Here is a 25,478-nt window from a genome sequence, read left to right as displayed (position 1 = left end):
ACGGAATGAGTTTCCAACCCGCGGCCATGGGCGAATCCATTGGCCATAGGGCCGCTAACCCTAATACACGGGGCGTAACAATGTGTACTGGCCTATGAAAGTGATAAGAAAGAATGTATGTATGCATGAATGCACAAATGCACGTACTCTTGAATAAGTGAAGGCACTGACGGGAGAAACATTTTACGAAAAGAAAGCCTTTTAAAAGAAAAATCTCTTCCAATGATGTTTTCAAAGGAATGCACGTAAGCACGTATGCATGCACGTATAGTATGTATGAATGAAAACCTATATTGTTATATTTTAACTGTATGAAGTAATGCTTACGAGTCTTCGACTTATTTTAGTTTTTATGCATGCCCCTCCCCCCACAGGAATCGAATGAAGTACAGTCAGGACGGATACGGCCCATGGGGAAGAGCACGGAAATCTAGGTATGAGTTTTAAATGTACGAGAGGCCTTTTTATTATTAAAATTGATATTTTCTGCTATAAACCTCTTTTATTGTCAAATCACATTTTATTTTATAAACATAGAGTCTTGCACCCTAGGTATGCAAGTAAAAGGTTTTAAATGGAACGGTAATTCCCGTCGTCCTTTTTAAAATATTTTATAAAAAGTCACACCACAAAGACGGGCGTTACATAGTGGTATCAGAGCAAAGCCCAGGTTATGCTAGACTCTATAGTATTCTTTTCAAAAATAAAAGAGAGAAAACCCTTTTTCTGAAGAGAGAAAACCCTTTTTCTGAAGAGAGAAAACTTTTTCCAATGAAAGAAAACTTTTTCAAAGAAATAATACTTTTGAAAAGAGAACTGCACGTGAAGGAAAAACCTAGATTGACGTCTTCCCAAGGCATGTCTCGTCTTGCAGTAAGTACAAGAAAGTATTTTTATGCTAATGCTATGATGTTTTCAATGTATGACCTAATGAATGCATGCATGTCAGATTAGCAACTAGAAAGAAGTAGTCATGCTAAGTGCATAGAATGTAAGAGGTATTAGAGACTGAACGTAGTTAGAGGCTAAGGAATGAATGATGGAACGTTAGGACATGCAACAATAGTTGCATGCTAATTGAGGAACAGACTAGAAACGTTAGGAAGACTGTAATAGTTAAGAAACACATGAAGTTCTGCGAACTAAGCTAGGACTGAAACGTAAAACGAGATGGCGACTTCAAGCCTTGCTGCCAAGAATGTCAAAATGGAAGGTACGAGCGCTACGTGATGGATGGACTCAAGTGTTTCAAACTCACTTTAAGCATATCAATGGAGGAATGACAAGACATGAAGGCAAGTATTGTACAAGACGTGACTGAGATGCCAAACATGTGCGGAGACACGTGAAGATAACGCGAGGGCCCGCTCGTACTGTCCCTAATAAAGATGAGCAAATCCTTAAAACACTAAGCAAATCCTTAAAACACTAAGTAAATCCTTAAAATAGTAAATATTGCGCAAATTCCTAGAGCGCTAAGCAAACTTCTTAGAACCTTAAAGTAAATTTCGAGGACGAAATTTATTTAAGGTGGGAAGAATATAACACCCCGCTCCTTCCTTCTACGTACGTTCATTCTTTCTAACGTACGTTCCTTCCTTCTGACGTAAGCAAATTCCGAGGGCAGAAATTATGTGAATTGTCTGCCCCTTCTATTTAGCGACTACGAGACTTGTTAGGCGTGCTGAACCTCGATTGCGTTTTTCAAAAGATATTATGTGACTTCTAGAGCAAGCCCAGTATTTTAAATGTGTTGAAAATACTTATAAAGAGTATTTCCAGTGTTATTGAATTGAGCTTGATTTTAAATACGACAATTATAATATTTTGAAGAGTTCCAAAAATATTATAATTGTCGGAAATCATTTTAATATTATTATTAAAATGATTTCAGTTATTTAAAATATTATGAGATTTAAATTATGTTGAATGTTTTAATTAATTTAATGGTTTTATTCTTTTAAATATGTTAAATAAGACTTCATCATTTTATTAATGATGAAGGAATATTATTTTATAAACTAAAGTTAGTTTAAAATAATATTCTACCTTAATTCATCTAAGTGTTTTTAATTAAGTTAATGTTTTATGCCTTTTTATTATTAAAATTAATATTTTCCGTTGTAAACCTCTTTTATTGTCAAAGCACGTTTTATTTTATAAACGTAGAGTCTTGCACCCTGAGTATGCAAGCAAAATGTTTTAAATGGAATGGTAATTCCCGTCGTCCTTTCTAAATATTTTAAAAATAGTCCCACCATAAAGACGGGTGTTACAATTCCACCATGCTGCCAGTGATTCACAAGCATGTTTTCCATGTCCACTAGAGGGCAGACATTTTTTTTTCATTAACTTTATCAAATATTTTTAAGTTGAAACTTTCATTGTTTTTGCCGTTATATTAATTGAACTTTGTGCTTTGAAAATAAATGGACTATCAGGTTAGTATTATCTTGTTAATTCAGCTTATCCATGCACTACGAGATTGCTGCCCTTATCAAAGAGAACATTATCACATGAGTGATCATCATAACCAGAGGCAATTTCATAGGTATAAATATTACTTCAATTACCGTCACTCAGCAGTTCGTAATATTGTAGAACGAACATTTGATGTTATAAAAGAAAGATTCAGAATCCTCTCCAACATGCTTCCATATTAGGTTGGGCGACAATGACTCATTATTACAGCATGTTGTGCATTGCACAACTTTATTAGAACGGTCATCCCCGATGACTGGATATTTCAAGCGTAGAGTATGATACATCTACCAGTTATTGAGCCTGCAGTTGGTGACGGGATATCCTCATCTGATAATGTAGACTTGTTGACTGAAGCTCAAAACAGTATGGCTACGATTAGAGATGAGATTATCCTTTCTATGTGGGAAGCAAGGGGTGGCTATTGATGGTGTTATTTAAGGATTACGCGTGTATTTAATACTAATATTTAATTGTTGGCATTGAAATTACTCTTATTTTGGACAATTGATATATTTTATACGAGCCATGAATTTAAACATGTTACGATTGTTGATGTGGATTGCTCAATATTTCATCATGCTGGACAGATTATTTAGTTAATGAGAAATGGTAGATGAATTATGTTATTGGATTTGGTTATTTATTTATTTACTTATTTTTACTTGTTGGGTTTTAGGAATCTATTTCCTAAATCAGGCTGTGTTTAATATTTTTGACGAGGATTTTTAATGGGTTGCAACTTTTTTGATAAAAAGTAGGATATAATAACTTGTCTTTGATAAATGAAGGGAGTAGGAAAGAAAAAAAAAAACCGCTTCAACCTAATGATGGTATTTTTAATTTTTTTTAAAATTAAAATAGGTTTGATGATAATTGGTGTATTAACACATTAATTTATGTATAGCAAATCTCACAAGAATAATTTTAAATATTACAAAAAATTATTCATCATATCTACATCACACATTTATTTTAATATTTTCTCTTTTTTCTTAATGAGTGCCTAGTGTAGTAATAACAAATTGTAAAAATCATTACAGAATATTAGGAATGACTCTGTAAAATATTTAATAAAAAGATTATAGATAGAAAATATTTTAGTATAATATTTTTTAAATGAGGTTGCATTTTTTTTTCTTACAAATATTTCTAATGACTCAGCAAAATATTCGATAAAAAGAAAAAATAATTACAAATAATTTTTTAATAAATGAACTATGAAACAAAAAAGGGGAAAAAAAAAGAATTAGAGCAAAATGTTGGATAATTGTCCAGGAAAATGCCGAAAAGCTAGCTCAAACCGCAAATCATTGTTCTTGCTGAATTCGTTTCAGCAAGCAGGTTATATAATAAAATAATATTATTAGTTGTCGATCCCACAACTATAAATACTTACAAAAAAAGTCAAACTAATCTCATCTCATCTCACTTTTATAAACAAACATAATTTTAACTTATTTTATTTTATCTTATTTATTTTTAACATATCTCAATATTATTCACACATATCTCAAAAAATTCATTTGATCTCTGAAAATAAAAGAGACCTTAGCAAAAATTTTAACAAGTCCAACGTGAATACTCTTAAATAATTGCAAGGTGTGACTAAATTTCACTGAAATTAAATTATTAGAAACAATCCCAACAATTTAAGCAGAAAAACTTACACTCCTCATCATGTAGAAATGAAAAAAAAAAATGGATTTGTATTTCAACCACCACGAAAATTAATTATACTGATTTGGTTTGCATACGTGTCAACTTAATTTTTTTTTTTTTGAAAATAGAAATTGGTGGATTATAACACCACTTAAAATGAGACCTATTACAACTTAATATATATATATATATATATATATCTACCTATTACTTAAAAACATTTATATGTGTACTGTTTATTACTGTTCATCAACAATAATAAACAATAAATAGGATTTTTTTTTCTTCTTCTTCGCATGTTTTTTTTTCCCACATATCCTATTACTGTTCATCAACAATAATGAACAGTAAAAAGGTTTTTATTTTTTTTTTCTCGCATATTTGTTTAATTTTTCTATTTTTTTTTTGTTTGTCCGTGTGAATGCTAATATGCGACGTAATACCACAATCGTGCGTGGAGAATGAGAGAGAGGAAGAAAAAAAGAGTGAAGAAAAATATTAGTTTTTAGATTTTAAATTTCAACCATTCCATCTTTAATCTTCAGATTTAATCTAACGATAGAAGTTTAAATATTGATTTAAACTAACATAAAATAGATAATTAAAATATAAATATTCTATCATACACTAAAAATTAACTTCAATTTATAAAATACTAATTTTTCATCATTAAATAAAAGATTAAATTTTACTGAACATTTTTAAGAGAATAATATTATATCATATACTAAAAATCAACTTTAATTTATAAAATACTAATTTTTCATCATTAAATAAATGATGAAATTTTATTGTACATTTTTAAGAAAAAAAACTATCTAATTAATTTGAATTTTTAATATAATTTAAATTTCATAATAAATGATGAATATAAATAAATAATAATTTTATTCTTATACATTAAATTATTTTAATATTTGAAGTTACATTTTTTTTTTCAATTTGACAAATGTTTACCACCGCTAGTATATATATATATATATATATATATATATATATAATATATATATCAAGACTCCAATATTTTTTAGCATTATTGATGTGAAAAATTTTCACATTAGTGATGGGTGTTGAAAAGAAGATTTTTAAATATATTTTCTCTTACAATATTTATCACATTATTTTTTATTGTGATAATGTCGCAATGCAAATTAACTTTTTTAAATTTGAAAAACAAGAATATGATTATTTGATTGATTGGATGATAAAAGCTAGGCTTTTACAACATTCTCCTTATCATCTAATATAAATTTATTGCAGGATAAAAACTAGTTTTTTCTTTTGAGTGAATGATAAAAAATAGTTGAACATTACTCTTGGGGAAAAAAATAATTTAGGTTGTGTTTGGACATTAAGACTATCTAGATTATCTCAGTTAATTTTGAATGGATGGATTTACTCTATCTAATTACACACAATTTATTTAATTCGAAATAACCTCATTTTTTTTCATATTAATTATGTACTATTAATTGATGAGACTTTTATTTATAAAATATATAAATAAAATAATTATTTTATCATTATAACAATAGTCCATATATTAATCTACTTTATATATTTAAATACATTTCAATAAGATCTATAAAATTCATTCAAATATTTAAATTCATTACTATTTATAAATATAGATAAATTCAGATGATTGTAAATAGTAATAAAACAGAAATAAATAATTTATATATAATAATAAATAATTTAAGAATAATAATAAGATAATATAAAAATATATGAAAATAATTGTTTTCCAAAAAATCTTCATTTCGACGGTGGAGCGGACATGGACCACAGAAGCCCGCCCCAATCCTCTCAATTCGAAGAGAGGCAGTCACTCCACTGTCTTCTCTCTGAAATAAAGAGGTTTTATAAAACAGAGAGAGGGTTTATCATACAGACAATGGGCGGCGCCACCAGGTTGCTTGTGCTTCTCAACACCACCAGCCCCTTCCCTCTTCTTCTCCACCAACACCGCCGCCGATGCCCTTCCCTCCTCCGACTCTCCCGCCGCCACAAACTCCTCTCCTCTTCCCTCTCTTCTCACCACCTCCACCATCTCTTCGTCTCTCCCTCTCCGTCTCCTTCGGTCAAAGCCTCCCAGTCGCACCGGCAGCTCCACACCCGCTCCTCATCCGCCCTCCGTGACGACCACTTTCTACGCTCTTCTAATCGAGACTCTCATCCCTGGCCCGAGTGGTCAGCCTTCCTCCAGACCCTCTCTCTCGCCGGCTACTTTCGTAACGACAACATTAATTATCGCCCCGGATCCGGTGACTTATCGGCTCATGAGATTGGCTGCGAGGTTGAGTTCGTTGCGTCCGCTGATTTACCGGATGAGTTCGTGCGCGCCGCGAGTGCCTGCTTGGCGTTCGCTAGAGATAGGGCGAACCTTTTGGGGTTCGTGTTCTAACGTCTGATCCACTTTCTTTATTTTTGTCTTACTGCATACCACATCTCCATTTTTGGATGTGCAGGTTGCTTTCTAGGAAGGATGTTGAAGTGGTGGTTGGGAATGGGTCGCCATTTCTCTTCAAAGATGGTGATGATTCCGTGAGGAAGATGGCATCGTTTTTGCACAACGGTGAATCCTACGTAAGTGTTAGGATTTCTAATGCTTAGATGGATATTTCTGTTTCCAACTTTGGTTCGTTGTCTGCGATGTTCTTTTATGATGTTCAGTTTTTGATATAGTGCATATACTGAAACGCTATAATTTAGGTTACAATTTGATCAGCGACTCTATGTACGTAACACCCCCTTCGTGTAGGGCAGTAATATCACATCATAGCATGAGCATTAATTGGATTATGCAAATGCAAATGTAAAATTTGCATAATATGACATGATTTTATATTTGGCTATTCCACTCAAAATTTATTCCTACATTGGATTATCCATTTATTAGTCATAATAATAATAATAAAATATTATAAATTTAATAATATTTTTTTTCAATTTTTTTGTTCTATTAATTTTTTTTTTTCTAAATTAAGAGCTACATGGAAATATTAATGTTATACAATATGAGACTTGGATAAAGATGTGGATGGGTCCTGGAGTGCAGTGAATACATTCTAAATATTTAATACAACACCATTGAATTTATTTCAAACATAATGTCTCTATCATATTCTCATGATCAGTACAACCAACCAGTGAAAGTTGCGTTAAATCCCAAGTAGCATCTCAAGCAGACCAAGGTATGTGCTTGTTCTATGTCAATACTTCTTCCTTTACTGGGTTTGACGCACTGTGTATAGAGGCTGGACTGGAAAAAATCGAGGGAAGAGAGAGAGCGCTTCTGGAGGAAGAAAATAATAAACAAACATTTGGTTGAACTACAGTATTAAGTCAAATATGACCGAAGGAGTTGAATCACTGTAGCTAAAAGTCATTTGGTTTTACACTTGCATAATCCAATGCAGCCCGTTTTCATGTTTTATTAGCCATTTGACCTTTTGTATTTGCGTTTGGATATTCCAATGCGAATGCTCTTACATAGCGGCAGGTGATGAGTTATCCATAAACTTTACTTCAAGACAACTGAATGTTTTATTAAGGCACAATATCAAGAGTAAATTTTAAATAACTGAAATTAAAACAAAGTATTTTCAGTGTCATTCTGTCAAATTAAATCCAGATCCTAATAAAGTATGTGCTGGGAACTAAATAATGCTTGACTAAGGTGAGGTTTGGATAGTGAGTTGAGATGAGATGAGCTGAGATGAAAGTTGAATAAAATATTAGTAGAATATTATTTTTTAATATTATTATTGTTTTGAGATTTGAAAAAGTTAAATTGCTTATTATATTTTGTGTGAAAATTTGAAAAAGTTGTAATGATTAGATGAGATGAGTTGAGATAAACTCTAAATCCAAACGGGGCTAAGTCATGGTTTTCCTCTACTGGTTTTGGCTTGCTAACTTATCTTTGTTATCGTTACGAAGGAAATTTTAAATATAAAACAAAAAATGGTCGAATACTTGGTAAATAGTATATCATATGACAGAAATACTTTGATTCGTTTTTTACCTTTGAAAACATTCTTAAGTAGATTCAAGCATCTCCACACATATCATAAAGCATCGGAATTTAAAACATTTTCATTCATAGTGGCCCAAACAAATTAGCCCTTATGTGCACCTGTCACACAGCTGGTGCACATAGGGGTACTGCATCATGTTAGATGTAAACATCCGAGGTGGACCATATCTTCTCAATGTCATTCCGTGTGGCTTGCACATCCATCCATAGCATTGCATTGGAGCCAGGCATTATCAAATGACCAAATAAAAACATTCATAACGTGCATTCATTCATCTTTTCATAGCTTTGATAATGTGAGTTTTTTTCTCTTGACATTCATAACATAAGAATATTCACATTCATAATGTGAGAATAATCATGAGTTCATAACTTTTAAGTTGAAAACATTGGAGTGGTTTTCATAGCATAAATATGTTCATTACTCCTAAATAGCACATGCATCTAATTTAATCATTTGAAAAACTAGATTTTCAAGACATATCATATGGAAGGTGCTTATAAAGGGGATTGCATGAAAGGTCATTATAATATCATATACTTGAAGAATCTTTTAAAATATAGAACAGTTTTACAATAGCCGTTATGGGCAGGAAAATATAGAACAATTTTACAATAGCCGTTATGGGCTACTTACCATGTTTCTTTAGTTTGTTCAATATAAACACGTCCTTTGCTACCTATGGAAAACATTCATCATCATTACTGATTTTCCTTTTTACTCGTGTGAATGTCTTTGATGGGGTGTTTGGGTGGACATAATCCTTTAGGATTCCTAAGAATCCAAAAAGAGTACCTGGGAATCCTGAAGATTTTCCTGTTTCAATAGACTTAAGTGGAGGAAGTCCAGATGCCCCGAGAATCTGGATTCCGTCCCAACCCCCTTTTGAAGAGAATGTGGATTCCCTTCTGAAGAGGTGCAGGCTGGATTTTCTCGCAGACGCAGGCTGAGTTCATTATATTGTCATAGGTGACATTGATCTTCAGTGAATGTACTTTTTTAAAAAAATTCAATAAACTTATTTTTTCCTTTTTTTATTGGATATTGTTTTTTATACTATTTGGTTTAATGAACTTTGATGCAATTATTTTTTTATCATATTATTTATTAGTTATAGGTGACTGTTTGACTTTTATTTTTTATTTTACTCATTGAAGTAAAAAACAGAAGAAATATTTCAATAAAACCTTAAATATTATAAACAAAAAATAGATGTAACAACCCAAGGAAAGTCTTAGAGCCACATCTAAGCCTATACTCTAAAATGACTAGTAACTATTACAATTGGAACTCCTTGAATTCATTATAAAGGATAGGAACTTCTCTCTCCCAAGCAATGTGGGATCTTGTTCCCACCCTCTCATAATTACAAGGAGCTCATATTACAAGAGTTCTAGTAAAAAACCATACATAGAAATCTCGTCTTACAAGGAATCCCATCAAGAATTTGCAAGATACCTAAACATGAATTTAGTAACATTCTTGGGAATCTGGATTCCCAAACATCAAATTCTTGAGAATATAGATGTTAAAAAATGATTGCTAGAATTCCCGAACCAAATGCCCCATGAGTCTTTTACTCAGGCTTTTGTTAGAGCACTCCCAATGGGTTTTGTAAAACCCATTTTTTTGTAAAATTTGAAGAAAAGTAGCTCAAGACTGCTTCCAATGGATCATGTATTTTCAAATCTATTTTCCATTTTGCTACAGTGTTTAGCTACGTGTAGCGTGAACTGTACACATGTAAAAATATTTTATTTATTTTTTCGCTTTTTATGTACTTTGTCTCCCACAATAGTTTCTCTCTCCTTGTGCTTTTTTTCTAACAAACTATTAAATAATATAACATTTAAATGATGTAAAGAAAAAATAGATAAACTGATATATGGTATATTGTAAAAAATCAATATGTAAAATAGAAAAAGTGAATTTTAGTGATGTATTTTAAAGGATAAGATATATAAACCACTGGGAGTGCTCTTAGTAGATAGAGATTTGGTTTCCTCTATTTAACGCTTACATTTTTCAAGAAATTTTGTTCATAAATGATCACATCATACCTTGTAAGTTGACTTCCTACCCATGCAACAAACAATTGACTTGTTTCTATGCATCCTAATATGCTTTTGTTTTTTATTGGTACCGGATGTCCGGGAACAACGTCTCGACTAATCCCGGGGGTGCACAGACCCTCCTCGGCAAGGAGTTTCCCGCAAGTGCACCTTGGATAATTTAAGGAGAAAATCCCCTAATCCGATGGCCCTTAGAGATTGTTTGCACCTAAGGTTTTTACCACTTGAGCCAACCCCTTGGGATTATGCATCCTAATATGCTAAACCCAACTCCACTTATTTCCAACTATTGTATGATTGTTGAGTCTCTAAGATGGTCGCTTAGGGTCATTGACTTGAGTTATTAAAGCTACTGCCGTGATACTTATCCGCAAGAGCCACAAACACAAGAACAAGATTTACTAATGTTCTCTCTTCAGGTGAGAGTTAACCACCAAAAAAATACAAGGCAATTCAAATGTTTGCATGGTTAATGAAAGTTTGAGAATGAGAGTTTTTTTGAAAAATTTTGAGAAGCGTTTTTATTGGATTTTGTGAGGGATAGGAAAATTTGAATAATTTTTTTAATTATAATTTGTATTGGGATTTGATAAAGTGGATGAGTAGAGTTGAAAAGTTGTTTGAATATAATTTTTGTACCGTATTTTTGTTTTGCTTTTGGTAAAAATTGTTTTTATTTTTGTGTTTTGGACTTTTGACTTAAATCTAAGCAAAATGATTGAATGAAAAGCTGAAGTGCTTCACATACCAAAGCGAAGCGCATCTACTAAAGTGCACTTTTGTGGCGCACTTTGTGTGAGCTTAAAGTGCACAAAACCGTGATTTTGTAATTTCTTTTAGAAAATTTTATAAAAATCAGCCCTAGACCTAGAAAATGATGTAATAAAATATTCTTAAGCATTTACTTCACATTTAAGATCACTTATGCATCATGGCGCCACTTGTAATCATATGTGATGTATATGCTTTGAACCCCATATAACAACTACGTTTCTTGAACTTTATTTGGTATATTGTGATTAAACCATGTACTTTAATTGTACAATAGTTGTGCATAAAAATAAGTAGTAAAGCACAAGAGAATTATATAAAATGTGAAGCTTAAATTTTATGTAATTTGTTTACTACTTATTTTTATGCTACATAATGCCATAATACATTGAGTTAATAGGCTAATTAAATTACCATCTTGCCTTTTAAAGCTTTTGTTTAATTGTGTTATATAGATTTTTTCTTATTATACAAAAGTCTGCCTCTTGCACTATCTTGTCTTATGATTATATGTTTTGACATATAAAGAAAATGAGAAATAGGGTCATTGGTTGAGAAAACTTGCATTTAATGATGTGTAAAAGATAGGAATGTTCGAGTGATAGGGTTTGATTGGTTGAGAAAACTTGTAGAATTTAATGATGTGTAAAAGATGTATAAAAGATAGGAATGTTTGATACGTTGCACAATGCAGTGCACTCTCTAGGAATGCTATAGAACTTGAAATATGTACTGTTGAGGTGTTAAGGTAGTGGAGAAACAAAAGGTTTAGGGTACTTTTAGCACCTCTCGATTAAACTCAGATTATTTCATTGAAAAGTGAAGAAAACCTTTGATTACTCACCAAGCAATGACTATGTATTGAGGTTTACGAAGTTAGAGTGAAAGGTTTTAGCTTACACTGATTACATGCCAAAAGCTATTCAAGAAAGATGTAGAAATAGATTAGGTCATCATTAGATATCTAAACTTGAACATTGATGAAAAGCATAGATTCTGATTTTTTGAGTTTTAACAGCTGAAAAGGGGCAGCATCAAGGGGGAATTATGGCCGAGTAAAATAAATAGGTTTAGGGTCCTTTTTTTGAAAAAAAAGTTATGATTTTCTTGGGCTACATTAAGTGTAACCACCCTTCCCTCAAGGGTTTAAGAATAGTAGTTTTATAAAAATATGAGGGTTGGAATATTACAACTTTTTCAGAATATCTATTTACACGTGAGCCAAGTATATGAACTCCATGATTTTTTACTTATAAAAAAATGAACTCCATAATTTTAAAAATAACATAAACACTTTATTAAGTACTGAAAGTCTAAAAGAGAGTCAATGGAAGTACTTACAAAAATATTTTTCAATGTCTTGCGCTACAATGAATTCACCAATATACAAAATATAGACTGGAATCTCATGATCATCTAGGTGTTAGTTCTCCCCCCTGCGCCAAGTCTTGTCCTGTAGCATCATCCTTACATCGTTCATTACTTGGGTGGTTAAAACATTTAAAATGAATCAAATACTCAATAAGAAAGTAAACATGATAAGCATGTTTACGGTTGTAAAACTTCATTCATGGCGATGTACTTGTACACTTAATCTATTTATGATTATGTAACGCTCCAAGGGAGGTCCAAGCCACATCTGGACCTATACTCTAAAAGGAATAGTTATTGATACAATTGAAGTCTTATTGGAACCATTATAAAGAGAGAGAATTTATCCTTGCTGTTACAGGACGTGGTTATAATTAATGTAACGTGTGAGGGTATAATTGTCAATTGTATGTAATATATATATTGTTGAACACCAATGAATGATGTAGGAATTCTCTCCATGTGTGTTTACATTGTATCAAAGCATTGAGTAGTTGGTTGGTGGTAAGTGGTGTACAGTGGTTCAGCTAGGAGCGGCCGAAATCGAGCTCACTGTTGCTTGAGCTCACCGAAGTGTTCCTATTTGATTTTTGTTGCCGGATCTAAGCTCACTAGTGTTTTTTGCTGTCGGATCTAAGTTCACTGTCGTCCTCTGTGCATCCCAATGGCTTCTCTCTTCGTTGTCTGCGGCCGATAGGAGTTTCAAGTTGTTTTCGGCGAGTTTCTGGTGCTGTCTCCGGTACTGGGCACTAGGGTTGAACTCATCGTCATTTTCTATGCATCCCGGCGAGTTACCCATTGTCATCGGCCGCCAGAAGGGCTCTCAGTTGCCGGCAACTTTGAAGCCTTGGAGTGTTTGGTTGCAAGTATAAGCTATCAAATCCTTGAGTGCGGATAACCCCAACCTTGAGTAAGAGCTTGTTTCTATCCGAAATAACATCTATTTGGTAATGAGGATAAGGTGATACCCAACCTACTTATTCTCGTTTAGGATAACCTAATCCGTGTTTAAGAACAGGAATAGGATGATACTAGTTTAGACTTTATATCGGCCGATTTAGACTTGATACATGCCTATATAGACTCGATATAGGCCGGTTCTGAGTTGATAGGTGCTTGTTTCAATTGATGTAGACTGATTTTGACTGATACAGAGCTCAATTTTGGTTACTTTAGGTTGATTTTTTGGGTACTTGAGCTGGGTTTTTAGTTTTCTAGATTGTATTCCTCGTTTTTTCATCCATATTTCTATTCTATGTGAATTTTCTGTCTCCAAGTTGAAATGTGACATTTTTCTGCGTCCATGGCAACTAAATTTGAGTCATAGCCCCGTTTGGATTGGAAATTTATCTCAACTCATCATTACAACTTTTTCAAATTCTCACACAAAATATAAAACAATTCAACTTTCTCAAATCCCAAAACAATAATAATATTAAAAAATAATATTCTAATAATATTTTATTCAACTCATCTAAAACTATTTCAACTCATCTCTGAATCCAAACAGGAACAGTCTTTTGCACCAAACTGTAATATGCCTATGACTGCGATGAAATTGAATGGAAAGAACTATATGTGTGGTCAAAATCTGTTGATCAGATTAGTGAGAGATCTGCTTTGGTTGACTCCAATGTTGCTCCTGATGGGCGTGGAGGCCGAGATGGTAAAGGTGCACGTGGGGGACGTGATGTAGAAGATATTCACACTCGAGGCTGTGAGTCTTGTAAGTATACCCATTGTGGTCGCAATAATCACTCAATGAACTATTGTTGGAATTTACATGGTAGACCATCTGAGTCCGCTCATTAGGCCATTTGCCAAGATGCTATATCATTGTCAACGAGCTCTAACTTGACTTCAGATATGGTACCATATCAAAGGATGAGTATGATCAGCTTTTGGGTCACACACGAACTTCATCTTCGATTACTACTCTTGTCCATTCAGGTACAACGTCTGCATGTCTTGTCTTATCCACTCAAGATCCATAGATCATTGATTCAGGAGCTAATGAACATCTTATTGGTTTGTCTTGTGCCTTATCTGAGTTAGATACTATGACATCTCAAAAAAGTGTTACTCTTGTTAATGGTTCTCTTGCTAAAGTTATAGGCATTGGATCCACTAAGATCACTGACTCTATATCCTTGTCATTTGTTCTATATGCTCCTAGTTTTTTCTTTAGTTTGTTGTCCATTAGTAAGATTACTCAAAATCTTCAATGTTCAATGACATTTTATCCCTCTTCATGTATCTTTTAGGATCTCAAGACGGGGAACAAAATTGGTATGGGGCATGAAGCTGATGGTTTGTATTATTTTAATGTTAAACAGTTAGGCACTCAAGCCCTCACATCCTCATCATCTGCTTATGAATGGCACTGTCGCCTTGGGCACCCCTTTCTTTCCCTTTTGAAATGTCAAGTTAGGAATCTTGAAAATGTTTCTCCCTTTCCTTGTGAAGCATGTCAACTTAGTAAACATCATCGCGTGTCTTTTGTACCTCAAGTTGACTAGCATTAGATTCTTTTGAATTGGTTCACTCTAAAACAAGTTTCAGTATTTTGTTACATTTGTTGATGACTGCTCTCATGTGACATGGTTATTTATGATGAAAGCACGATCTGAACTTCTTTCCATATTCAAAGTCTTTTGGAAAAAAACTAAAATCCAATTTAGCAAAAAGGTTCAAGTTTGGCGTTATGATAATGCTAGAGAATATCAATCTAGTGCCTTTGCTACTTAAGTACTAAAGGAATTGTTCATCAAACTTATGTTCTTACACACCCCAACAAAATGGGATGGCTGAATGCAAAAATCGTCATTTGTTAGATGTAACCCAAGCACTTTTACTGCATATGCATGTTCCTAAACGATTTTGGAATGATGGTGTTCTTACTGCTTGTCACTTTATTAACCGTATGCCTTCATCAATTCTCGATGGTTTCTCGGCTTTGATAAGCTTGATCCACGTTCTACCAAGTGTCTTTTTGTTGGTTATTCTCGGACTCAAGATATCGATGCTATATTCTTGTTCTTAGACGCTACTTCACGAGTGCTGATGTTACCTTCTGAGTCCATACTATATTTCTCGAACACATGTTTGAGTGTTGAGTGTGAACCTCTACCATTACCTACTCTTACACTTTCTCTTTCACACTCACCCAACCTTACCCAACCTTCCTCAGTGCCTCCCCCTGTTCCTTTATAGGTTTACTAGCGTTGCTTGCAGCCGCGGGCTCCAATGCCTCACCAACCATGTCTCCATTTTTAGATCCTGAGTTACCTATTACTTCAGACTCTGTGTATTGCTCTCTGCAAAGGTAAACGTTCTTGTGTTACTTAACATCTGATTAGTTAATTTTTCTCATACCATACCTTATCTCCTTTATTCTCATGTTTTACTTCTCAACTTTCAAATTTTTCTGTTCCTAAGATAGTTTGGGATGCTTTATCTGATCCGGAATAGAGGACAACTATAAAAAATGAAATAGATGAATGGGACATAGGATCTTGTTCCACTACCATCTGGTAAACAACCAGTTGGTTGTAATTGGGTATATTCAATCAAATCCAATCCTGATGGTTCTGTGCAACGTTTGAAAGCCCACTTGGTTGTTAAGGGTTACACTAAAACATATGACATTGATCACGAGGAAATCTTCTCCCCAGTTGCTAAAATCTCCTCTGTTTGAGTGTTGATCTCTCTTCTTGCTAATTTAGACTGACCCTTATTTTAGCAGATGTTAAAAATGCATTTCTGCATGGTGACTTGCATGAAAAAGTTTATATGGAGCAACCACCTGAGTTTGTTGCTCAGGGGGAGTATCGAGGTAATGTATGCAAGTTAAAAAAAACATTATATTGTTTGAAACAATCTCCTCGAGCATGGTATGGGAGGTTTTTTGATGCTGTATTGACATTTGGTCTTCATAGATGCTAAACAGACCATTTGGTATTTCACCTACATAGTGATGTAGGTCACATTTTGTTGGTTGTATATGTGAATGACATTGTAATTACTGGGAGTGACTTTGCTGGAATTGCTAGGTTGAAACATTTTTTACATGATCAGTTTCAGACAAAAGACTTGGGTTAGCTTAGATATTTTCTTGGAATTGAAGTTAGTTGATCTAAAAAGGGTATTAACCTATCTAAGAGCAAATATGTATTTGACCTTCTAGAAGAAACTTGCATGTTGGGTGCATGACCTATTAACACTCCGATAGACCTAAATCGTAAACTCTTGAAAGAGGAAGGGGAGTTGTTTGGAGATCCAGGTAAGAGTTTCAAACCCTTGTTGGGAAATTGAATTATCTCACTATCACTAGACTAGACATCTCTCATGCAGTGAGTGTAGTGAGTCAATTTTTACAAATGCCTAAGGTCTCACATTAAGATGCTGTAATCCATGTTCTTTGTTATCTTAAGCGAGCTCCTGGCCTTGAATTGTTGTATCGACCAAATGGATATCCTAGGGTTGAAGACTTTTCAGATGCTGATTGGGTAGGATTTCCTTCAGATAAAAGATCTAATACTGGATATTATACCTTTGTGGGAGGTAACTTGGTTATATGGAAGGGTAAGAAACAAGCAGTAGTAGCTCGGTCTAGTGCAGAAGTTGAATACAGGGCAATGACTCACACTACAGCTGACATGGTTGTAACACTTCCTTCAAGAGATTGGCTTTTCAACTCCTGTCCCTCTTAAGTTATTTTGTGATAATCAAGCTGCAGTATATATTGCCTCTAATCTTGTATTCCATGAGAGGACTAAATGCATAGAGATTGATTGTCACTTCATTCGAGATAAGATACTAAGTGATGACATTTCTACACCTTTTCTGAAGTCTGCTGATCAACTCACAGATATGTTTACTAAGTACTAAGTTGAAACTTCCGAGGGTGCGGTGCACAGGACCTGAGTTTACTCTGCAATGGTGAATTCGAAGGGCCTTGCATTGGAGAGGTTCCCCAACATAAAAAAAAAAAAAAAATTGTGTACTAAGTCATTGTGTTATAGTCGGTTAAAGCTTATGTGTCCCAAGCTGGGTTTATATGATATATATGCCCTAGCTTGAGGAGGAGTGTTTGAGGACATGGTTGTAATTAGTGTAACTTGGGAGGGTATAATTGTCAATTATATGTAGTATATATATTGTTGAACATCAATGAATGTGTAAGAATTCTCTCCATGTTTGAGAGTGAGTAGCTACCATAGAGACATTTTCCAAACTTTTATAGGCTGTGATGAAGGACTCAATTTTAAACGAATATGATATCTTGTAGGGGTGGGCAAAACTTCTGGCGGCTCCGACTCTAGCGGATACCCCCTCTGACTTTGACTTCGGCGGAGTGGGAAAAATCGGAGTTCGAAAAAAATGGTTGGAGTCGGAGCCAATATCGGCTCCGAGTTTTGAACTCCGACTCCAACAAATAAATTTGAAAATGATAACATAGTTAATAATCTAAACAAGGACAAGTGCAAGGCTATGTTTGTTGACTCGGTGAACGATATCTGAATTGTCTTTTTTCCTCTATCTGCTTTAACAGTTAAACCCATCAATCTCTTCTATGTACACTTCTGATCTCAAACTCCTTTTCACAACACTTCTTAAAAGACTCCTTTGTTTCCTTTCGGCTTTGATTCTCCTTGTGCCAATCTTCTTTGTTGTGTTTCCCTTTTCTTTTAGTTTTATTTTTTATAAGTAAAGCTGTCAGTATGTCGACCTGTTCACAGCAGGTTTAGTGCCATCATGTTTTTGTTTGTTCTTTTGACTCTCAGTACTACTGTTTGAATACGATGCCTTCCTTCATTTCTCCCTTTTGGTTTGTGCTTTTCCAACTCAGTGATCTTCTCTTGGTTATTTTTAGGCTGATGGCTTCTCCTTTTGGCTCTTCATTAATGACGTTCTTCTCATTGTCTTCTTCTCTAGAATTCTGTTTTATAACCTCTTCTCCACTATTTCTGCTTTCTATATTGCCCTTCAATACACGCTTATTATTCTTTCTTTGTTTCCACTGAGCTTGTGGACCACCTTTATCTTGTCTGGAGTTCTAAAATTTACTACCAAGAGGCTTCTTTGCAATATTCAATTCAGCCTTCATTGATTTCGGGGTTTTCTTTTTTGGTGACTCTGGTCCAGTAGATTCCTTTGTTTACTTCTTTTTATGATTTGGTTTCATAAGTTGTCTCGACAGGAGAGTGTGATTTGTTGTTATTTTCATGTTCCTTCATGTTAGACTTTGGTTCAATAGGTGCCTCTGCAGGAGTCTCTGTGGGGGCCATATGATAAATATAAGAGTAGGTGGTATATGAGATCTCACGTTGCTTGGAAATGAGAAATTATTGCTCTTTATAAGGTTTCAATAAGGCTCCAATTGTATCATTGACTAATCTTTTGAAGTATAGGTTATGTGGTTTGGGTCATCCATTGGGGTGTTACAAATGGTATCAGAGCCTATCTCAACCAGAAATGTGGGACTTGAGCCGTGTCACCTACGATTGACGGCCCGACGAGGACGTAGGAAATTTAAGGGGGGGAAGATTGTAATACCCCATATGATAAGGGTAGGTGGTGTATGGGATTCCACATTGCTTGGGAAAGATAAGTTCTTGTTCTTTATAAGGTTCCAATAGGGCTTCTATTCTATCATTGACTAGTCCTTTTGGAGTATAGGCCATGTGGTTTGGTTCTTCTATTGGGGCATTACAGTCTCAGTCTTCTCTCTCTCTCAGTTTATCTCCTAGGAAGAGGGAAAACAAAAAGACACGAACTTGATATATAATTAGAATGGCCAAGACTACTTGAGCTGACATCTAGACATATAGAGTTTTTCTAAGGAATGGAGGAGAAAGGAATGACAAGAGTGATTAACAAGTATTCGAACCACCTAGTTCAAGCCTGAAGCTATACATGACTGCATTTATGATGTCTAGTCTAGATTATTTAAAATGGATGTTACGTCTGGAACATATATCATGATTTTTACTCACTTTAAATGACACTAATTTGAAATTTTTTGCACTCTTTTTAATTATGTTTTAATTTTAGATTTTGGCATTAATATTTGAGCTTTAGTTCAAGTATTTGACAGTTACTATCACTAAAGTGAGAAGATCATGTTGTTTGCCAATCTATAGGTATCAGATTCCAATAAAGCGGTCACTGTTGATTTGATGAAATTTATACTGAGTTATGTCAGCAACGGATCTGTTTCTTCAGAAAAAAGTATTTGTGACAGAGAAACTGTGGAAACATCTGTCCGGAATCTGTTAAGCGAATTTGCCAAGCTGAGCTACAGCTCCTCACAATCAAACACTGTTGGGTCTCATCAAAAGCACTCCCCTGAGAGATCTGGACAAACACCGAGTCATGTTGGGCAAACAGTTGAAATGAAAAGAGGCGATTGGATTTGCCCAAGGTAGAGTCCTCTTTATGGCCTAAAAAGTTTCTTGAATTAGGGAAGCTTGTTTTATAATTTGATTTACTGTGTTTGGCTGGAATCAATGGAGAAAACATATATCTGAGTTATTTTAATTATTATCTGGCATCTTCTTGGATAAGTAGTACTTCTTTTATTATCTTTATTTTGCAGGTGTAGTTTCATGAACTTTGCGAGAAACATGAAATGCCTTGAATGTGAGGAGACACGACCAAAGAGACAGTTGACTGGTGGTGAGTGGGAGTGTCCACAGTAAGTATCGCCCCATTATTTCGTTTTTCCTTTGCCTTGTTGATTGGTCGATCCATTCCAATGAAAAATGGTGAACTTCAGCTTGACTTTTTCATTTTCAGATGTGATTTCTTTAATTATGGGAGGAACAGAGTATGTTTAAGGTGTGACTGTAAGCGACCTGGAGAAATCTTGCTTGGTAGTGCCCACAGCATATCAGGAGTGGGGTATGGAAATGGAACAAACACCAATAAGGCTGGCATTGATAGCAGGTTGGCTGCCAATGAAGAGAAGGCACAACGATGGTTCAGTAAGGTTTCTCAGCTTGATAGTAGTTCTGACATGAGCAGTGCCATAGCAGATGAAGATTTTCCTGAAATAATGCCCTTGAGAAAAGGGGTAAATAGATTTGTAGTGAGCACGAGGAAGACACCTTTGGAGAGGAGGCTGGCCAATGCTAAATACCAAAGGAACTTAGGTAGTGATGACTCTCCTGAGGGCAATGATTTAAGAAGTGTGGGTCCAAACTCGACAATCAGTCAGGGTTTAGATAAGATTCTTGGTCACACACCTGTTGTTTCTGAATCTTACAATAAGAATATAACTGCGGGACGTAATGCTGGATCAGATGGACCCCATTATTCCTCCGGTACAACTTCTTCACAGTATGGCCCCCCTGGTGGAAGCAATTCCAATTATGTTCCATTCGTGCCATTGCCCGCAGATATGTTTGCCCAGCCTGAAAATGCAATACCACAGGGGAGTGAGAAGCCATTGAGAGACAACCAGAAATCTCTTGCTTCAAACACTATTGAGTGGACAAGCAATGCTTCTGGGAGCAATGAGTCAGACAAGTCAGGAGGCAGTTTACAGCAGTCTCAGAACCCTGTGAGCCAGATTGAGAATAAGAATAAGGAGAATCAAGAAGCTGAAAAATCTGAGAGATGGTTCAAGAGGGTAGCAGAACTGCATAATGTTACAGATCTCTCTAGTGCAATTTCGGATGAGGACTTCCCTGAGATCATGCCAATGCGTAAAGGAGAGAACCGATTTGTTGTCAGCAAGAAGAAGGATCGCTCGTTGACTTCTCCAGCTTACAAGAGACGTATGGCCATGGAGCAAGCTAGCAGTACTAACTTCGTACCATTCGTACCCTTTCCATCTGACTACTTTGCTAAAAAGGACAAACCACAGCCAGAGGGAACGGATTCAAGTAAAGAAGGTGCTGAAGACTCTTCTGCTTCTGCCAAGCCAAAGGACAAACCACAGCCAGATGGAACAGCTTCGAGTAACGAAGCTGCTGAAGAAACTTCTGCTTCTGACATGCCAAAGAATCATCTGGAGAAGTCATATGATGCTAGACCCAATGTGCTTCACGGGAATAATATTGAAGAGAGAGGAAATCAAAACATCAGTATAGAAAGATTAAGCGAAAAACCTGCTGGAGAGAACTTGACTGAGACAGATTTCAGAAGTTGGTACCCTCGGAAGGAAAATACGAATGAGACACCAAATTTTACGAGTTCTCCCCAGCAATCAGAAAATGAAAATATTAGAGAGAGATGGACGGGAAAAAGCTTGGAGGGGTCAGCAGTGAAGGAACCAGATCCTCTAGATATGTCGGAGGAAGCCAAGGCAGAGAGGTGGTTCAGGCGTGTTGCCCAGATTAAGGACATCTCAGAGCTGAGTCAAATACCTGATGAGGATTTCCCATCAATAATGCCAATGCGAAAGGGTGTAAACAGGTTTGTTGTGAGTAAAAGAAAAACGCCACTGGAGAGGAGGTTAACGTCCTCACAGTACAGAAGAAATCTTCCGATTGTGAGCTCAGATCCAGTGAAGGAAAATGATGGTAGCTGAGAAAATATGGATTTTTTTTTTTTTTCTCTAAGCGAGAAAGCTTGGAATTTTGATGTTTTGTATTGGGATGTGATGTACTTTCCGCGAGTTAAAAAAAATTACTTTTGAAGAAGAAAAAGAAAGTACAATAATTATGTTTGCGAAATCTTGATCCTCAAAAAGTTTCTTAAGAGAAACCTTTGAAGCATTCCATATGATCTTACGTAAGTGTGCTACAATGGGTAAATAAACAAATATGATATTCATTCTGTTTATCGAGTAGGTTGATTTTCATATTGAGTTGTATCAAACATTCCTGCTCATTCAGATCAATACCATATATGGTTTCTTTTGCCTTGTAATACAGGCGCTTGGTTTCATTCTTGAGTGGATTGTGTGTAATGCTCCAAGGGAAGAAAAGCTGCATTTGGGTCATATTTCAAAAAGACTAATCAATGGTACAATTGTAGCTCTATTATATTCATTATAAAGGGCAAGAACTTCTCTTTGGATCATTCCAAGCAATGCAGACTTTGATACCTACACTCATCAGTCAATATGAGGTGTCACAATAGAAAAATATTTTAACTACACAGAGATCCACAAGTAAATCTACAAACTGACATGGCCTAATGTGGTACATTGGATTCTAAAGCTACTTTTATTGTAAAATAGATTTAATGTATCAAATGAAGTTATCTCAATTGTACTTGTATTTTTGTTGGATCTATTTGTGGTTGTAATATTTCTCGTCATAATATTCTTCTTAAATTCTCAACTGGCTCTCATACGATTTGTGATGGCCCATGAAAAAGCCCAAGCAACATTTTTGCCATATTTTAGATGAAATGAGATGTTTTGTTGAAAGTTGAATAAAATATTGTTATAATATAAATTTTTAATATTATTTTTGTTTTGGGTGAAAAAGTTAAATTATTTATTATATTTTATGTGGAAGTTTAGAAAAGTTATAATAATTATATGAGATGAGATGATTTGATTTTGTATAACCAAACCAGTCCTAAAATGACTAATCAAATGTACAATTAAAATCTTATTGAAATCATTATAAAGAACTTCTTCCTATTAAATAATGTGGGATCTCATATATCACATATACTTATCAGTTGGTACGGAGTATCACACTGTATGCCCTATACTCTATCCCTTATAATCTTGTAATGTCCTCTCACAGGAGTTGGTAACTTTTGCTGCTAGGTATGCATTCCCTTAAGAACTAAACCGACTATTGGATGTATTATACTTTCTAATCACCAATATTATCAAGCATGGTACCAATCTCGGGACCAAGACATAATACAACCAAATCACGTAGTGATGTATAGTATGAAAATGATAAATAACATTTATCTTATCCAACATAATATGCCACCTACCGTCTTTTGATTGAACATGACGTAGTGGTCAACGGACGTATTGGCATTTCCCATAAGAAGACTGACGGAGTCCTAATGATCAAGGGATTAATTCGAAACTTAGTCATAGTCATATGTATACTCATCAATCAGTAGAATCGGTTTTGAAATGGTGCGCGCAAACTCCGTAGGTCTGGACAAGAATCTCTCTATTGTTAATTTGTAATATATCACATGCAATTGTTTGTTGATAACTTGGAATCTTGAAGTTAGATAGAAATAGCAAACACTAAAATTATTTCTGTAATTTTATTTTATTTTATTTTTTGAAAAAGACATATATTAGCATTAATCAAATAGAGTTACAATCAGTAGCCACAAGTGGCCGAAGACAATTCCTCAATTAGAAGAGTATCAACTACATTAAGGCCTAGAGTACTTAATTACCTTTGCAAGACAGTGAACAAAACAGATTTGATGTCTTCCACAAGCTGGTCCCAACGATTTAGACTTCCTGATACAACCATAAGATCACCTTCTAATTCTACATCATAGAAACCCAACTCCTTAGTAAAACAAGCAGTTGTGTATGCACCCCAAGCTTCAGCTATTGAAGGCAAAGTACAAAAAAATTTCGGTAATATTCGGGAGGCAAGAACTTGACCTTGACAATCCCTCACAATAATATTGATCCCCGTCATCTGCTTAGACTCATCTAATGCAATATCCCAATTAGTTTTCACATAAGTTTCTTTAGGAGAATGCCAAGTGTCAATAATAGATGGTCTTTGTCCACTATTGGGTTGTGCATCCCCCGAGAATCATGAAAATCCTTCAAACTCATTTCTGCTTCATCACCAAATGAGTAGGATGCTGAAACATATCATAAAAAACAAATTTATTCCAAAACCCAATATTTCTACTTCAAACAATTCAAAATTTTCAAATTTTCAAATAAAAATAATATTATAAAACTATATTATAATAATATTTTAATTTTATAATATTTTTTCTTCAACTTTTTCTTTCTCTTTTTCCAAAATCTAAAAAATACTCCATTCAAACTATCTCACTACTATTTACAAACTATCTTTGTGACGCCCCCAGATTCTGCTTGGGAACAGACGAACATCTGAAACATCAGGACATGCAACACAAAGTTACCTAACCCCCCGTTCATAACAAATAAAGATACAATGCACCTGCATGCATCTAATAGTATGTAATGTTCACAGCGAATACATTTTTTCTTGAGCAATACTATGCACCAAACTAAAGATATCTCAAATATTTAAAATATAATCCATAAACATTAAAGTGGTAGTAAACCTTCTTGATTACATCATGAGTCCAAAAGGTTTGTAATCATAAGAGTACTAGAGACCGAGCTTCTTAAGTACAAGTAGGAACTAAGCAACTACTAGGCTAATCCATTGAGTAGCTCGTGCAACTCAATCGAGGATGCCATAATACTAACAATAAATCGAAACATTGAGCCTATGAGCTCCACGACGTGCTGTTGCCATCTAATAGACCGTCTCCAGTCGGTCGACCACTGGTATGCCTCTTGATCCTAAAACATGGTCTACCATTTCAGTGGGAATTCAGCTAGGATTACCACGGTGAGATTTGATTATAAATTTCAGCAAGTTAACAGATAATTTAACATACAGGTCAAAGATGCATGCATGGAAGTAAAACTATGAATGCATGCATAATCATAAATAAGCTTGACGTGACTTGACATGACATGAACTTGAATGTGAACTAACCTAGACATGAACTTAAACATGAACGTGAACATAAACTGAACTTAAACTGAAACTGAATTGAATGTGTACTTGAGCTTGGATAACATAAACTTAAACTTAACGCAACATAAACTTAAACTTAACGCAACATCAACTTGAACTTGAATAACATGACTTTGAACGTGAAATACATGTACTTAGAATCTTATTCAATACATTGAACTTGAGCATGAACTTAAACATGAACGTGAACATGAACTTTGACAATCAAAATTATTTCGCCAGTTATTTCCTCAGGAATAGTGAACAATCAAAATCATTCCTCCCAACATGTTCCGTCAGAGATACTCAGACAATCAGAATGATTACACCATGAGTATTTTAAATGAGATACCCTAATAATCAGAATGATTACACTAGGAGTACCTAGTAAT

The 25,478-nt window shown here is 34.6% G+C and overlaps 1 protein-coding gene across 1 annotated transcript; it reads left to right on the top strand.

The window, feature by feature from the left end:
- Positions 1–5,921: 5,921 nt before the first annotated feature.
- Positions 5,922–22,279, top strand: LOC108991218 (zinc finger protein VAR3, chloroplastic). Its single transcript, XM_018965398.2, has 5 exons — positions 5,922–6,537; positions 6,615–6,732; positions 19,546–19,826; positions 20,001–20,099; positions 20,201–22,279. The coding sequence occupies exons 1-5, from the start codon at positions 5,924–5,926 to the stop codon at positions 21,936–21,938; spliced, it is 2,850 nt and encodes a 949-aa protein (XP_018820943.1). The 5' UTR covers positions 5,922–5,923; the 3' UTR covers positions 21,939–22,279.
- Positions 22,280–25,478: the final 3,199 nt, after the last annotated feature.

This window comes from Juglans regia, chromosome 3 (assembly GCF_001411555.2).
Source record: "Juglans regia cultivar Chandler chromosome 3, Walnut 2.0, whole genome shotgun sequence".
Classification (NCBI taxonomy): Eukaryota; Viridiplantae; Streptophyta; class Magnoliopsida; order Fagales; family Juglandaceae; genus Juglans; species Juglans regia.
The sequence above is the reverse complement of the archived record's forward strand: the minus strand, read 5'-3'. Positions and strand labels throughout refer to the sequence as shown.